The sequence below is a fragment of the Ochotona princeps genome, chromosome 11 (genome assembly GCF_030435755.1).
Source record: "Ochotona princeps isolate mOchPri1 chromosome 11, mOchPri1.hap1, whole genome shotgun sequence".
Classification (NCBI taxonomy): Eukaryota; Metazoa; Chordata; class Mammalia; order Lagomorpha; family Ochotonidae; genus Ochotona; species Ochotona princeps.
Genome location: NC_080842.1, coordinates 35028481 through 35046508, shown reverse-complemented (window position 1 = coordinate 35046508; position 18028 = coordinate 35028481). Strand labels below are relative to the sequence as shown.

The window sequence follows — 18028 nt, the reverse complement described above, 5'->3', positions numbered from 1 at the left end:
TGCTTTTCAAATAATGTAATTATTTAAAGATTAATTAAAAGAAACAGTCCTGTGATTTAGAAGAGAATACTGGTAAGGCTTTATTCTTCTTTTAAGATTTATTTACTTACTTGAAAGGCAGAGTTAGGTTTCCCACCCAGCAGTTCACTTCCCAAATGGCCTCAGTTAGTGGAGTTGGGCTGGTCCTAAGCCAGGAGCCTGGGGCTTCTGGGTCTCCTGGGTCTCCTGCATGGGTGTGGAGGCTCAAGCCTTTGCACAATCTTTGACTTTTTTCCAGGTGTGTTAGCAGGGAGCTGTATCAAAAGCAGGGAGGCCAGGGCTTGAACAAGTGTCTGTATGGAATGCTGACACTTCAGACAGCAAGTTTATCTGCTATGCAACAGCAGAGGTCCTCTCATTCATTTTCAATATGATGTGACACTCCTCCTGCTACTAATATAGAGTACAGCCATCAAGTAATTGCTTTGTTACTTCCCAGTATCTAGTACAGGACAGTGAGGGGGAAATGTCAAACATTTGACCTGTCCCTATAAGGCATTCCTGTGGGCCTGGCATCTCCTTTCCTTACCTCTGTGATCATTGCTAACGGATCATAAGATAATTCTTGTGCCACTTAGAGAGAGAAGACTTCACAGTTACAGATGGAATATTTCTGAAATCAAACTGGAAACTCAATTTGTATGTGATAATCAAGGTTAAAGCAGAGAAGAGAATAGGAGAAAATAAGATGCTACAGTGAAAATCCTCTTCAGTTTAGAAAGAGGATATAGCTATAGTAGTATTTGTTTCACAAAATAAGATCTTTGAAGTCTGCTAAATCATATAAGTTACCCATGCTGGGTTTAGGTATTTGTTTGAAAGGAAGAACAGAAAGAGGAAGAGACAGGTCTTCCACACACTGATTCACTCCCACATATCTCTGAAATAACCAAGTTTGGGCCAAGTTGAAGTCAGGAACTGTGTTGTAGTCTCCCATAGTGGTGGCAAGGGACAAGTGTTTGAGCCATCAGCTGCTGCTTTCGTAAGGGCTTTAGCAAGAAGCTGGATCAGAAGCCAAGCAGCTTGGACTCTTAACTGGCTCTCCTATGAAGAATGCCAACTGTGCAGGTAGCAGCTTAACTTGCTATGCTACAAGTCTGCCTCCTCCCCCACCCTCAGCCCGCAATTCTCTTTGTATACCAGAGCAGAATTTTATAGAATATCAAATCTAAACAAGAGATTTTAGGTTGCTTAACGTCATTAAAGCAGAAGTGATGAGATTTTTTTTTCAAGATTTATTTTTATTGGCAAGTCAGATTTACAGAGAGGAGACAGAAAGATTATTTTATTCACATTTACCTGGGACACTGGTGGCTGCAGTGGCTGGAACTGAGCCCATCTCAAGCCAGGAGCTTCTTCCAGATCTTTCACAGGGATTCGGGGTCGTAATGCTTTGGGCCGTCCTCTACTGCTTTTTCAGGCCACAAGCAGAGAGCTGGATGGGAAGTGGAACAACCAGAACATGAACCAGTGTCTATATGGGATCCTGACAGTTGTAAGACCAAGGGCCAGCGATAGGACTTTTTTAAAAAAATGATTTATTTATGTATTTGAAAGGCACAGTTATGGAGAGACAGATGTTCCATCTGCTGGTTCAATCCCTAAATGGCTGCAACAGCCAGAGCTGGCCCTGTCCAAGGCCAGGAGCAAGAAGACAGGAGCTTCTTTCAGGTCTCCCCTGTGGATGCAGGCCTCCAAGCACTTGGTGCATCCTATGCTGCTTACCCGGGCATAGTATCAGCAAGCTGGACTATAACTAGAGCAGCCATAACTGAAACTGGCTGGGCCCATGTGGGATGCCCATGTCCCAGGACTGCTTTACTCAATGTCTGAATCCCATCAGTAAATGAAAACTGACACTGACATGATGGCCTGGCAAGCTAATCCTCCATCTCTTATGCTGGCATCCCATATGGGCACCAGTTCATGTCCCAGCTGCTCCATTTCCCATCCAGCTCTCTGCTTAAGACCTGGGAAAGCAGAAGGTGGCCCAAATCCTTTAGCCCTGTAGACATGTAAGAGACCTGGGAGAAGCTCCTGACTCCCAGCTTTAGATCAACTTAACTCTGGCTGTTGGGACCATGTGGGGACTGAACCAGTGGATGAAAGACCTCTCTCTGTAAAATTTGCCTTTCAAAATAAAAAATAAATCTTTTTAAAATGAAAAATATGATACTGTTTGCTTTAAAGACCTTTGAATGACTGGCATCAAAACTAATTTTAAGAAGTCTGATGGTTATTTGCTATAGCAATTAAGCTACTGCTTGGGGTGCCCAGCTTTCATATTGGGATACCTGGGTTCGAGTCCTGGCTTTGCTCCTGTTTCCAACTCCTTGCTGATGCATATCCTGGAGAGCAGCAGTGAGGACTCTCGTGCTTGGTTCCTTGCACCCGGGAGTCCTGGGTCGTACCCTTGGTCCCTGGTTTCTGCAGGCAATTCATGCAAAAACCAGCAGATGGGACCATTCCCCACCCCAACCCATCCCACCGCCCCGTCCCTGTGCCTCTCAAGTAAATAAATAGCAATAATAATGATTTTTTAGAACTGAATAAATCGTGATTACTATATTCATATAAAAGTGATACTGGGTTTTAAAAATCTTCATTCACACAAATTATAAATTTTGATGTCCAGATGCATTTGGAATTATCAAATCAGCTAATATCTTACATGCTTTTGGAGGGGGAGTGAATATTTAAAATATGCTCTTCTAGGTATTTTCAAATAAAAGTGAAATTTTTATAAGCCAGGTTGTGGTACAACATGTTGGTCACTGGTTTTGATATCAGTATTCCATTTTGGCGTGCCAGTTCAAGTCCCTGCTGTACTCCTTCCATTCCAGCTTCCTGCTAGTGTACACGGGAAGGCAACGACAGATGGCCCAAATACTTCAGGCTGTTGCACTCGTGGGAGATCAGGAGGGAGTGCTTGGGTTTTGGCTTTGATCTGCACCAGTATGGCTCTTTTTTAAAAAAAAAAAAAAAAACTATTTTTACTGGAAAAGGCACATTTTTAAAGAGAGAAGGAGAGACAGAGAGGGAAAGATCTTCCATCCACTGGTTCACTCCCCAGATAACAGCAACAGCTGGAGTTTTGCTGACTGAAAAGGAACCAGGAGCCCGCTTTCAAGTCTACCATGTGAATGCAGGCTCCATACGACTTGGGCCTTCCTCTGTTGCCAGGGAGCTGGATCAGAAGTGGCATAGCCAGGACCAGAACTAGTGCCCATGTGGGATCTTGACTTGAAGGTGGAGGATTAGCCTGTTGAGCCACAGCACCAGCCCCCGGGATGGCTCTTGTGGGCATTTCAGGAATGAACCTATAGATAAAAGAGCTCTTTCCCTTTTTCTCTCCCTATTACACCACCTTACAAACAAACAAACTTGAGTAAGTGATATTGTTAAAAATAGATTTAATTCAGAGAGGCTGGATATTCACTGCTGCTATTTTGTATGTCAAAGAAAAATTACAGTAGAAAGTTAATATTTTTCTGAAAATATTTTATTTGTTTATTTTACAAATCTTTTTAATATTCTTTATTTGATGAGTATTTAGGATTGATGATGATCAGTTTTTTTACTTAATAGTTCAACTTTCTAAGATAGCCTTTTTAAAATAAGGTTTTTATTTATTTCTATTTTTATTGGAAAGTCAAATTTACAGAGAGGAGAGACAGAAAGATCCTCTTTCTGCTGCCTTACTCCCCAAGTGGCCACAACGGCCAGAACTGAGCCGATCAGGAGCCAGGAGTCCCTGATCTAGGGTTCCAAGTCTTTGTACTATCCTCCACTGCTTTCTCAGGGCACAAGCAGGGAGTTGGGTGGTAAGTGGTAAACCGGGACATGAGCTGGTGCCCAAATGGGATCCTGGCGCATGCAAGTTGAGGATTTAGTAACTAGGTTACCACTCTGTGCCCTAAGATAGCCTTTTAAAGATAGCATTTTAAATGTGCATTATAGCTAAATACTTAATAGTTTTGATAAATAAAATGTGTATTTGCCAGCGAATTATAATAGGTATATCTTTTAAAATTTTTAAATTAATCATTTGAAAGGTCAAGACTGACTCCCCTGCTGCCTGCCCCACAAACAGAGAAAGCACACCAGAGAGCCAAATGGCCCAATAGAGATCTCCTATGTGTTGGTTCATCCCCCAATGTCAGCAAAGGTAAGGGCTGGGCTGGCCAGAAAGCAGGGCCAGGAGCTCAGTCCAGGTCTTGAATGTGAGTGGCTGCCATCACTTGCTGCCTCCTGCCAAGATGGAGAACAAAGTCGGGATTGACAGGCAGGCACTCTTACCAGTAAGGGACTTGATTGCCCAGGTAGCCACTCAACTACTATGCCAAATGTCCTCTGCCCTGTATCTGTTATTGTCTTTTAACTTTTATACAAGAGTTTAAAAGGATTCCCAGGCCCCCTCTTAACGTGGAGGATATTCTGATTTGCTTATATGTTTATTATTTCTTTTAAATTTGTTTTGCCTAAGTATTTCTGATGACAGCTTTGTTAACATACAAAAGTTTTTTTGTTCTTTTTTTTTAACTCTCCATGTTTTATGTCACCAGTGTTTTGCTTCACAATTTATTTTGTGTACCCATTCCAGATTCATGCTAACAGATTTTATACTCTACCATTCAGTTGTCAGACACAGTTCATTAGCTACATTATCTTCTGGGATATAATCATCTAATAAGTATTTCCCAAAAATCATTTGTGTCAGTTGCTGATGGACTTCTTTCCATGCCATTGTCATGTTTGTAAGATAGTCTGTAAGTGCTAGCTGTTAGGAGCTTCACTTAGAGCCTTCCAATTGGACGGTGTTACGGTAGCATTAGTCACAAGGAGTAGAAAGCATGGCTGCAGCAATAGCTACTTCCTCAGTTATGACTGATGCTTAGTATTTTGCTTAAGTATTTTTATTGCAAAATTCAAATTAAAATGTTTCACTACCACAGTCACTAGATTATACAAAATAATGTTGAATAAAAACAAATTTAAAATTGAATGACCATTTTGTTTCTATTTTCTCTATTTTGTGGGCGTTCTTATTCATGTGGTCTCTGCCCTTTCTTTCCTATCTTCTCTGTCTCTTATCCAGCATTTTTAAAGGTAGGAGTGAAAGGAGAGGAGGTACAGAAGTACCATCAGGATCGCTCCGGAAACCCCTCAAAACAAACAAACAAACAATCTAGAATAGATAGAGAACAACAAGGAAAGCTTAGAATCAGACAGGAAATGGTCAGCGTGGATTCACTTATACCTTACTAGGTGGGACACAAAGATTAGTTATTCCTCACTGGGGTATTGAAGATTTCTCTGTACACCCCTCCTATAACTGTTCTGCACCTAAACTGTTGACATGTCTTGTTAGAGTTATAAGCCAGTCTAGACTACCCGAAAAAAGGCCAGGTTCAGCAAAATTATGCTTAAACACTATAAAATGCTAAATACTGTAATGAAATTAGACACTAGATAGCTGAATAGTAATCTATAGCCATTTTAAGGTGTATAGAACCTGGTTGTATATAAACTAAAATTGAAATGTCAATGAAGAAGTCACAGGATGTGGTTAAGAACTTGCATTTTTTTTAAACATATTGGTTACTCAATACTATGTCCACTAATTCCATAACGTTATAAATTGTTGCCGATTTTATGTTGGGGCTTTTAATTGATCGGGATGATACTCTGCTGGCTCTACCTTCAGACCAGAGATGATTTCTCCAACAAGCCGTTGAACTTATCTGGACAATAAGGTGCTGGTCTCTATGCTTGGTATATGCTTGCAATGAAAGAATCTCAACTGAACTTGAACTGTGATAATGCAACAAGGTGAAAGAATCCACCTTGGGGGGAATCCCAGTATCTATAAAACTGTGTCACATAATGCAATATAATTAATAATGATAAAAAGAATTTAATGAGAAAAAATAAAGAAGTAATCAGAGCAGAGAACATAGAGAAGATGGAGGAATTAGCAGCACTTCTGCAAATTAAAAGCCCAGAAAACCCTCTGTGTCCATGAAGTGTAGTAGTGGTTTTGACCACTCTGTAATGTTCATTTCTCATCTAGAAAATTATACTTCAACTTTGGGAAAGAGAAGGCGCTAACTAATGCAGAAGGGTGCGGTTTGCATCATAGTAAGAAGCAAGGAGGATGATTTTGGTAGTCTCACATGTAGAGTGACACTGTTTGTAGATTTCATTCAGTGAAGGTTACCTATAGTAATCTATACATGGCTTTAAACCCTGTATTGGGGCCAGCATGGTAGCGTTTCAGGCTAAACCTCCACTTGTGTCTCCTGCATCCCATACGGGCACTGGTTCAAGTTCCAACTGCCTCACTTCTGATCCAGTTTCCTGCTTATGGCGGGGGAAAGCAGCAGAGGATGGCTCAAGTCCTTGGGCACCTGCACCTCAATAGGACCCAGCTCTGGCCATTGTGGTTACTTGGAGAGAGGGGAGTGGACTCTCCTTAAATCTCCACTCCCCCCCCAAAAAAAAGCCCTACCCAAATCTTTAAATAAATTTAGAAAACAACCTTAGTCCCAGGAAATAAAATTTGTACCAGTGTATAATAATAGCAAAAATATTTATATGAAGATTTTTTATATTGGTGGATTACAGTTCATTCAAATACAGGAAATTGGTAAATGGCTGTTCACTTGTTACCTTTTTTTTTAAGGGGAAGATAGGCAAAATTAGAAGGACTAGAAGTTATAGTAAATACTTATTTGGTGTCTCCAAACAAATAAGTTATCCACGAAAAGAGCAAAACGTAGCAATCTGAATTTTTGATCTTTTGTTTTTCTCTTTCAGAAAGTGCTAGAAAAAAACAAGAAGGCATTGTAGGTAGCTCTCGAGTGTGCTTTGCACAGCACACCCCATCTCTTCCAGCTGAAAGTCCTCGGCCCCTCAAACTTCGAAGCATTCTTGACATGAGCCCTTTCACAGTGACAGACCACACCCCAATGGAGATTGTGGTGGATATCTTCCGAAAGCTGGGTCTGAGGCAGTGCCTTGTAACTCACAATGGGTAAGTTTGGTACTGAAGAAATTGGTTCACTCAGCAGAATAATTCTGTTAGTGCAATCTTCATGTGGTTATTAGGGAAGAATGTGTGAACTCCCTCATAAGTAAGTCTTGTCATTTAGTGGGGTCATAAATAAAGGATCAGTGAAATTTCACACTTAGCAAATGAAAAGAAAGATGCCAATTGTCTGCCCTTTGCTGAAGCGTAAGAAATGCTGTACTTCAGTGTGGAAAAAGGGGTGCCAAAACATGAACAGCAGCCTGCTGCGCAGAGTGTTTCTGCTGTTAGAGAAGAGTCCACCTACCTGGTATGGAGCACTGCAGAACCTTCTTTGTTTTTGCAAGTATTTTATTTCTGGTTTAAAATGTTCGAGCATACTGTTAACCTTCCAGTTATTTTTCTGTTCGCATTTTATCCAATATTTAGTTTATTATGTAGACAAGAAAAGGCTTCTTCAAAAACATCATAGAATATGCATATTAAGAGAAAAATTTACACATGGAGTTCAAGTTTTTATGCCAAAATGTATCTCTTAAATAATTTCCATGAATTTTTGAAAGTCCCTCAAATAATTTAATGTTCTGTAAATTAATTAAAAACCTCCCTTAATAGAATGCATTGTTTTGTTTCTACCTTTGTCATTCTCAAATATTTATGTAAACTGACAATGACGAACACTGGTATTTTGAATGTATGCACTGGTAATCAGTTTTCCTGTCTTTTGCCCCTAAACTGCAGTGTTCTTGCAGATTAGAAATATAGGGAAGTGACAGATACCAGAGGGATTGTAGAGACTTAATGCTCAGATGCCTGGGCCAACATACTTGAACTTTGTCTCCACTGTTCACCTCTTCTCCTGGACTTACGTACTGTTTCCCTACACACTGTTTTTTTAGAACTCTGTTCTCATTATTACTTTTCCTTATTAACATCCTTAGGAGAAACACAGGGTATTTTTGGATTTTCAATAAACTCCCTGAACAACATAAAGCTGGGTAAAAAGGTTTAAAGGATCACAAAGGCGTTTTTGTTTTTCTTAACCTCATTACATGGGTGATGAGACATGACCCATGTCTAGGGAAAGGCAGAGAGAAGGAACTGGAAGGAAGCTATTGTGTTTATTGGACACCTTCATGTTACTCATTTACCTTTGCAGAACTTTAGCAAAGTCAGTGGTGATATCCCTACCTGTGATGTAATAATTGAAACCCAAAAAGATTTAGTCGTTTGGCAAAAGTCATACAGTCAGTAAATTAGGATCAAAGTGTCTTCCTACTTTAGAACCCAGTCTCTTGGAGTTGGCTCAGCAGCTACGATGCTCTTGGGTGACCCACCCATTCCATTTTAACAGTGCATGGGTTTGAGTTCTGTGTCCGCTCATGATCCCAGCTTCCTGCTGACGTATACCCTGAAAAGCAATAGGTGATGGCACAAGTACTGAAGTCCTTCTCACTTACATGGAAGATCTGAGTTTTGCCTCGTAGCTTCAGCTTGGTCCAGTCCCTGAATGTTAACGGGCATTTCAAGGGTGAATCCATAGATGAGAGCTCTCACTCGCTTTCTTCCTCTTCCTATCTCTCTGCCTGTTTCTCCCTTTCTTTATGTATTTGCCTATTAAATAAATACAGTACATATTTTTTAAGATTTATTTATTTTTATTGGAAAGGCAGATTTACTGAGAAAAGGAGACACAGAAAGATTTCCATCTGCTGATTCACTCCCAAGTGGTCATTTTGGCTGGAGCTGAGCCGATCCAAAGCCAGGAGTTTCCTCTGGGTCTTCCATACGGTAGCAGCAGCGTCCCAAGGCTTTAGGTTGTCCTTGACTGCTTTCCCAAGGCACAAGCAGGTAGCTGGATGGGAAGTGGAGCAGCCAGGAACGCAAACCAGTGCTCATATGGGGTCCTGGCACATGCAAGGCGAGGGTTTAACCACTTGAGTATCGTGCCAGGCCCCAGTTCATTTTTAAAATCCATCCTTTTGCTGTTCTTTTGAACACTGATTGACTCTGTGATTTTAAAAATTAATAAAATATTTTCAAAATTTATTACTTTTATTGGAAAGGTGAATTTATAGAGAGGAGATGCAGAGAGAAAGATCTTCTGTCTGCTGGTTCATTCTCCAAGTGGCCACAATGGCCAGAAGTGAGGTGAAGCTAGGAGTCTGGAGCTTCTGCTGGGTCTCCCGTGTAGGTGCAGGATCCCGAGGCTCTGGGCCATCCTCTACTAATTTCCCAGGCCTTAGAAGCAGGGAAGTGGATGGGAAGTGGATGGGAAGTGGAACAGCTGGGACATGAACCAGCACCCATATGGGATAGAGGCACATCCAAGGCAGGGATTTAGCCAATGAGATATTGTATAAGGCCCATAAAATATTTTCTTCAACCAATGTATTAGAATATATTGTGTTAGGAATATAAATGTAATAGAAACATTTGTATTTCTGTAATTATAAACAGAGAACTATATGCATGCTTTAGGCTTTTTTTTTAATATGGTAACCATTAACTTCAGAAATATGAATTCAGATATTCATGTGATAACTCTCTTAATTAATAGGGAGTTTGGGATTATTAGATATCATAGATACTGACTGCAGGACGAGATACATGTTAGAAAATATTGCTGTCCCTATTTTAATATTTCATTTTTTAAAATGTTATCAAAGCATATTGTTTTAAGAAATTTAGCAATTATTATTTAAATGGGATAACTTCATAGAGCCTTGCTGATCTTTAGGCCCTTAATTATTAAGTAGCTCAGTTGGAATCTGTGCTTGGTTGTTATAAGGTATTTGCTTCTAGTTTTTCTCTGTGTCTGGTATACATCCTCCTTTTTATTGAGACAGAGCTATAGGTAAACTTGTTGATTCATTCTTGTCTACAAAGGATGAGGCTGGGCAGGTGACTTCAGCCAGTAGCTGGGAAATCACTTCTTCCTCCCTCCCTCCCTCTGCTGTTGGCAGTCAGCAAGCTAGATGCAGGAGCCAGGGTCCAGACTATCTTCTGGGCACTCTGGGAGAGGGGGTGTTGAGTATCTTACAGCTGGACTAAACACTTGTGCCCAGTTTGCCTTGTTATGCACTAACAAATGTAAATGTTATTCTCTGTGAAAATATTATGATATGTGATGAAAAAGCTTATTTAACTTTCTTATTTCACCTTTTGGCTTAATTCCTGAGTTTTGGGTAAAATCAGTCCCCCATTTGTGAGTCACGTTTTGCATTTTCTTTCTACCTGCTAAAGCTAAAGCAAAAGTTTTAAAAACTAAAAAATAGATGAAGCTCTGAACCTCATCTATTCCCAAATCACTTTTTTTCTCTTTTCTTTCCTTTTCCTTTTGAGAACAATGTGTAATTCTCCCTTTTCAGAGCTATTGCTTTATAAATTCACAGATTATTTTCTAAATTTCTACATTTGCAACTTGGTTCTTACAAGTCTGTAACTGCCTTCATTAACTGTGTATATATGTGATCTTCCAGAGTTTACTAATTCAGGTGGTTAACTAGAACTATGTCCATGCAATTAGATAGAAAAGTCTAAGACTTAAATTGGAGTTATAATTGCGAAGATTTCTACTTTTCCTGGCTCTAGAAAACCATGAAATTAAGTGCATCAACAGTTTTTTATTTGTTTGTTTTAAGCCTGAAAGTTTTAGTGAGGGAAGTATATCTATACTGAGTGATTGCTCTTTTTATAAACTGTGTTTTCGAGGAGGAAGCTATTCTCATAATCTGAGAATTTTTCAACTTATTCTGAAGGTTCAATACACCGTTTTTATAAAAATAATGAGAAAATGTGACCAAACAGCTTAGGTCTGTTTTTCCAGTTCTTTGTCCTGTATGTTTCCCCAATCCTATCCCAGCTGCCATCTAAAGAACTATTTAATAAAGAATATGTCTATTAAGACAGACTCTTGGAAGTCCCTTGTGATTGCTCTTTAAAAGTTAGAATGTTCTAGGGTAGCGTAACAGGAAGGTTGCCTCAACCAGCTCATCAGGAACATGCCCAGTTACCCTAAAGGACATTCTGAATGGGCTTCCAGGGTTTAAAGGTTAAAGTGCTGCTTTAAAAAGTTGTTGACTTACATTTGTCTTGCTACATATGGCAATTGAATTAATTAATTTCCATTATAAAATCGGTGACCAGAATTTTGTTTGTTTTGCTTAATTTCAGGTAATCTTCTTGAAAATTAATGTCTGTCATTTTGCTTCATGTCATGACATGTCAAGAAAGAAATACTCATTAAGATATGGGGGGAAAGCAAAGCATAAGTCATTTTGAGCCTTATTAATAAATATGTTCTATTATAATAAGCACTCATGGTTCCTGAAAATTAAGGAGTTTTAATATTACTTATTTAGTGTGCACTATTTTAAGTTTAAATGTCAAACAATGGCAGAATTCAGGAGATTTTTTAAATAGACATTAAATGAGTAAATAAGCCTTTGGTATTGCTGGCATGGATTCAGCTAATAGCTCCTGCATTATCTCCAAGTTGAGAAGACTAAAAATGAAACTATTTCAGAGGCTTATACTGTGGTCATCATTAAGTTTCTTTTACTCTTTTTCTTGTTGTCATCTTAATTCTAAAGTTAAGGAAAATGGTACAACAGTATTGAGGAGTATTGATGTTGTCACTTTTGGAAGTAGAATTTATACAGAAGGAACCTGGAATTTTAGATTTTTGGTTTTTCCTAAAGTTCATGAGAAGCATTCTTATAGTTCATGTTTTTTTTCTTTTTCATTCTTTATCATTATGATTGGAACCTCTTTTAATTTGATTTCTCACACAGTTATTAGCATAATAATCTGTTTCAGGATTGTCTTGGGGATCATCACAAAGAAGAACATATTAGAGCATCTCGAGCAACTAAAGCAGCACGTGGAGCCCTTGGTGATTAGATATATCAGATCTCCTCATTAGACACCTTAGAAGTCAGGAAGCATGAAACTTGTGAACTGTTCAGTTTTCCCAGATACCTGCTGAACAAAAACCAGTCTTACCGACTATGCTGCCAGTTACATTTGTACTGATGTGTCTGTAAGGTTAAATTAGCATGTGTATAATTCATTTTATAGGAAGTATGTAAAGGTTAACATCACTCATCAGAATCATTGGTTACAACTTAAGAACTGTGAACAGTTTGGTAGTTGAAGGAGAACAGATTGTTGGACATTTTGAAGTCAACACAACTAATCCGTCTACTAAGCCAATGCTCCAGTCTTGGAAGATTCCTGACTGGTTAACAATGTCTTGCTTGTCGCCCCAAGCCCTTTTTCTCTTTTGTTTCCTAATATGTGGTAGTTCTGTAGTCAAATCTAAGCTCCTAAATGACTTTAACTGAGCTTAGCAATTAGAATCATTGACACTTTGATGATTACTTTAGCGGGCACACTCCTAGCATGTGATGTCTGTGTATTTGTGATCATAGTATTAGTTCTGCTATGCCCTGCATAACTTCAAAGTCAGAATGTGTGTCCTGCCATCTCATTAGTGAATTGTATCTAGATCATGTATGTACCCCTTTTGTATGGTATCTCTGGAATGCTATAAGTAGCTTTTGGAGTCAAATGTATTTGTTTTAACTGTTTTTATGTCCTAGTGGTTTTATAACTACAGATAAATTTTGAGTTATTTATATTTACTATATAACAGAAAAATTGTCTGGCTTTATCACTTAATGCCTGAATTATTTTATCCTGCAATTGTCATGTCTATATGAAATCTTTCCCAGTTTGCTGAAGTACACAGCCAATTATGTATTTCTGTTGTATGCTAATATTTCACAAGTGTTTCATGCATCCTTTTTAAAAAACTACTAACCAGATTAATATGGTAGTTGCTCACTCATTCTGCTTTCTGCTTCACCAGTAATCTTTGAGGACTGCTTGATTTTTTCCCACTTATCTTTTAATGTAAGCATTAACAACTAAGACTCTCATAAAAGCACTGTATCTTAATTTTTGGCCAAAATAACAGAATGAAAACATTGAGAAGTATAGTAGAAACTTGAATTGTACAGATTTATATTTGGGGTCTTGAAGTTTGGAATAGAAGTTTAGTGTTGACCTTCTAAAATGCATTTCTTTTTCAATTGTATGTGCTTTCATGAAAATTCTGCATACAACTGGGTAATCTTTATATTTTATTTTAAACTAAATAGTTTTGGTTTAACAAAAAATGAACTATTGAGTGGGTTTGGTCATCAGGCATTTTGCTGCTTCCTTGGTGTGATGACAATGAATGTTCCCTTATCAAATGGGATCAGTATCATTTCCCATTCATCCACTCTCCCATATTTGTTACTTTTTTGTTGGCATACACTAATGAAAATAGCTCTACTTCAGTGAGGTACATAGCCCTTAGGCTCAGCGGAAAGGACAGTAGACTGGAAGTGACCATAAAACTGTTCATAGCAGAGGATGGTTGCTGGATAATTTTGTTACCTTTACCAATAAAGTATTTTTGAACATACAAAATCAGGCTGCTTGCTTTGCTCTATATTCCTCTCAACAAAAAGAACCTAGCTATAGATTTGGCTTCTTTTTTTCTTCTTTCATTTATTTTAATAGCAATGTTCTGTTCCCTTCCAGGCGCCTCCTTGGCATTATAACAAAAAAAGATATCCTCCGTCATATGGCCCAGACGGCAAACCAAGACCCCGCTTCAATAATGTTCAACTGAATCCCATAGATGAGGAGAGAGAGGAAACAGAAGAGGAAGTTCATCTGTTGAATAGCACAACTGTTTAACCGGAGGACTCGTCTACTTTTTTTTTCCTTCTTTACAAAAGAAAAGGAAATATAAAAACCAGGCTTTTGCAACATGGTTTGCAAAGGTGCTGGTTGAATGGAGGAGTTGTTTGGGGAGGGAAAGGAAAGAGCTCTATCTCTAAGTGACAGCAGCGATCGACTCCTATTGTTCTGCACTGGATGCATTCACCTGAGATTGTGCCATGATAGTGCAGGCTTGAACCACGATGGAGATGGCACCCTGATACTGGAGTCCTGGAGCACCTGGCCTGTGCTTCCACCATTGCAAAGACACGTTATCAGTCCCTATTTCTGGAGGGATTACTTTGAATTGAGCCATCTAAAAGACTGCAAGGTCTTGCCCTTTTTTTTTTTTTTTAAACAAAACTGTTCTGTTTAATCCATGAAATTGTACAGTTGAGCATTACCTTTCTACATTCCAGAAGAGCTTTTATTTCCGTCTCTCTCTCTCCTCCCTCCCCTACCCCTGAGCTGTAACAAAGCCTCTTTAAATTGGTGTACCCTTTTGAAGCAGTCCTTTCTCATATTGAGATGTACTGTGATTTTACTGAGGTTTCATCACAAGAAGGGAGTGTTTCTTGTGCCGTTGACCATGTAGTTTGTATCGTCACTAACTGCTGGGAACAGCACACATGCACCACGTCAAAGGCTGATCAAACAGGTAGAATCTCAAGCATGAATGAAATCTCTCAGCCTCTGTGCTGTGTGATTTAGAATCAAAAGCAATGAAAATTGTTAAAGGATAGCAGGATTTTTTCCCCATCTCAGACTGTATGAATAATGTGATCTGGTCTTACGCAGATTTTCTATTTCTGAAACTATTATGAGATACAAGTGCTGTTCCGCATAGACAAAATGCTGCTGCTTTGACAGTAAGGATAAGAAAGTATTCTGTTGAGCTGTATGTGCTCTCAATTGCATGTTAAAACACTGGAATTTTCTCTTGAAATTAGATCAATGATTTTTTTCTTTCCTCAAGATATTTCACTGCTGACACTGAAGAAGAAATGTAATTCATAACTTGCACTAAATGTATAATTCTTTTCTTAAAAATTTACCATTCTTATTTATATTTTTATGGATTAAAATTTATAAAATACAGATCAGTTAATATCGCACTTGAATAACTTTACCTTTTTAATGTGATTTTTATAGACTAATTCAGAATTACAAATATGGAGATATGAACAAAGTTTACAATGGGAGTAAGGGTTTAAGAGGTTGTGATTATTTCTCTATGATCCAATGTTGTACATAAAGTGTTTTCTGATCTTTCACTATCATCCCCTGATTTATGTCTTCTGATCTCATTTTGACCCATTAACTGGAACGTGTAAACACTACAGGTTACTACTGTGTAGGTTAAAACCAAAAGCTAAGCAATGTTAACCATTTTTTTTAAATCAGCTACCAAAAAATTGAAAGCATAGAATTGCAACGATAGCAGTTAGGTTTTAATTTCAGGGTAACCTTTAAGTCTTGAGATAGGTCCCATCCATATTTGAAGTGTTCCTCAATGCTTTGAATATGAACAGAGCATGTACTGTGCTGGATGAGTTACAGTGTACTGGCATTTACTTGGGATTTTTGGGGTTTTTTTTGAAATGTCTGTTTCAGTCATGTTCTAAAGTCATTGTTGGTAAAGGCAGTTTATTCTAAGGACTTGCCTAAATAGTCTAAGAGAATGCATTTTGGATAGCAAAATGACTTTTTGCAGAAATTTTCTGAAAAGCAATTGGTAATGAGCCATGGTTCTTCACTTCCTGGTTCTTCATAATACACTTGGAAATCTGTAAAATCACATAAGATCTGTAATATTGTGAAGATTTAGGAGATCATAAAGCCATAGTAACATAGTAGTTGAAAGCTTGGCAAAATTTAGAAGTTTGACGTATCATTTTTATCATGCTGTCTGCCTAAAATGAAAGCTTTGCCCTTGTAACTCACTCCCTTTGGCTGTCTTTGTAGCCTTTCAAAGTAATTTTGGTCCTCCAAGTGAAATCATTGCTGCATGGCAGTTTTTTGCCTGTCTTAAAACGTTTTTGCAGTCTGTGAGCACTGTGGGGGTCTGCACGCCTCAGTGTGGCCAAGGGATAGCTTGAGGCTTGTGCCGAGTTGCAGGCTTTCTGAGGACAAACCGGTTTCTTTACAAATAGCTTCACCAGTTAACCTGCACATGGACTTCATTTTCCACGTCTCCGCTTATTGATTTTAGGTCCTGCTTTCATTACCATCTTGGTTCAGAGATTGACATTTCAGGATGTATATTAAAAGTGATCTCTAGCCCTTGTGTGTCTAAATGCCCAAAATACAGGAAAAAAGTGCTGCATTTTCAACACATTCAGTAGTTTTTCTTTGATGTTACTAGCTATTCCATTTTCCTTTTTGAAACAGTGGAGTGTGTCTGCTTTTCAGCCAAATGATGAAGTAACGGAGACCATGAAATACATGTGCCTGAATAATTGGCAAACTGATTGACCAACATAGGAATAGCGCCTTATTTGAGTACCCTTTCTGAGAAGGTATGATGAGAATGGGCAAGGGTGTCAGCATTTCTTCTTATTAACATTGTTTTCAGTTTTGGTTTTTGAAGAATGCTTAGTTTGTTATTCTGTGATGTTGCCTAGAGCTGTATTTATCTGTTTTTATTTAAACTAGTGTAGTAAAGTTGCATATCATTACAGTAAAAATGATTACTGTGATGAGTTCATCAGAAAATCTATTAAAATCTCTATGACAATGTGTGGTTTGGCCTTTACTGTGTAGCAGTCCTTCCCCCTTACAACTGCCCTACGCAGTATAGGATGCCATGTCTGGCACACGCAGCCTCAAAGGGGTGGTGACTACGACACTTCTCCCAGGTTGCAAAAGCCACTTCTAGACTGCGAATGAGGAAGGTGCCAGGTGGAGCAGCAGAACATAACAGACTACCTGCAAAATCAGCAGAATGATTGCTTTAAAGCTCACTTTTTAAAAATATGATTGTTAGAGGTTGTCGTATTAGCATGAAGGAAAAAAAACAGATAAATGATTATGGCTTTAAAAAATATACTTTGGAAATTTGCTAAAGGGATGCCTTTATAAAAAGGGGCAGTAAGTGAGATTTGAATGAGATTTCAGTGGTTTTCTAATACTGAACTTTTAGTAAAAAGCATAACTTGAAAAGTTCAGGGTAAGATCCAGAAAGGATAATTCATTCACTAATTATTAAATACTTCCTGTGGCCAGGCCTGTTCTCTTCTTGAAGCTGACAATCTTATATGAAGAAACATTTGTGTATCAGATGATAGTATCAGTTAAGCAGATTTTTTTTCAATTTTAAAATTTTTATATTTTAAAATTCTTATTGGAAAGGCATATCTACAGAGAGAGGCAGGTACAAAGATCTTCCATCTGCTGGTTCACTCCCTAAGTAGATGCTAGAGTTGAGCCAGTCCCAAGCCAGTAGCCTCTTCCAGGTATCCAATATGGGTGCAGAGTCCCAAGGCTTTGGGCCATCCTTGACTGCTTTCCCAGGCCACAAACAGGGAGCTGGATGAGAAATGGAGCAGCCAGGATATGAACTAATGCCCATAGAGACGCCAGTGCATGCAAGGTGAGGACTTTAACCACCAGGCTATTGTGCTGGGCCCAGGTTTTATTTGTTTTTTTATTCCCAAAGGTTCCTATATGTTACACACTGAAAAGCATACAAAATCAAACATAACATTCCATTCTGGGGGCCCGGAGGCGTGGCCTAGCGGCTAAAGTCCTTGCTTGAACGCGCTGGGATCCCATCTGGATGCCAGTGCCCCACTTCCCATCCAGCTCCCTGCTTGTGGCCTGGCAAAGCAGTCCAGGATGACCCGCTGCACTCACTTGGGGAGTGAATCAACGGTCGGAAGATCTTCCTCTCTGTATATCTGACTTTGCAGTAAAATAAATCTTTAAAAAAACCAAAACAACAAAAACATTCCATTCTAATAGAGGTTATCTGAAGGACAAACATAACGTACATGCAGTTGGACATGCATGGATGGCCTCCGGAATAAGGTCACATTTGAGCAGAAACCTAAACGGAATGGCCTCTGCGAGAACAATATTCTGAGAGGAGAAAATTCTGTGTTCAAACATTCCAAGGTAGAACATTACTGCCAACCAACCGCTAACAGCAGGTGGGTCCCCATGACTAGAAAGCAGAAA

At 38.8% G+C, this 18028-nt stretch overlaps 1 protein-coding gene across 6 annotated transcripts in view; it reads left to right on the top strand.

Annotated features, from left to right (window-relative positions):
* Positions 1 to 16588, top strand: part of CLCN3 (chloride voltage-gated channel 3) — an 89418-nt gene extending 72830 nt beyond the window's left edge. For 4 of the 6 annotated variants that reach the window (XM_058670000.1, XM_004579050.4, XM_004579051.4 and 1 more), the window contains 3 exons: positions 6859 to 7075; positions 11891 to 11966; positions 13667 to 16588. In XM_058670000.1, the coding sequence (XP_058525983.1) occupies positions 6859 to 7075; positions 11891 to 11966; positions 13667 to 13825 (452 nt within the window). In that variant the 3' untranslated portion in view covers positions 13826 to 16588. The remainder of the gene's footprint in view (positions 1 to 6858; positions 7076 to 11890; positions 11967 to 13666) is intronic. The other 2 variants (XM_004579052.4, XM_004579053.4) reach the window with 1 other exon arrangement.
* Positions 16589 to 18028: the final 1440 nt, after the last annotated feature.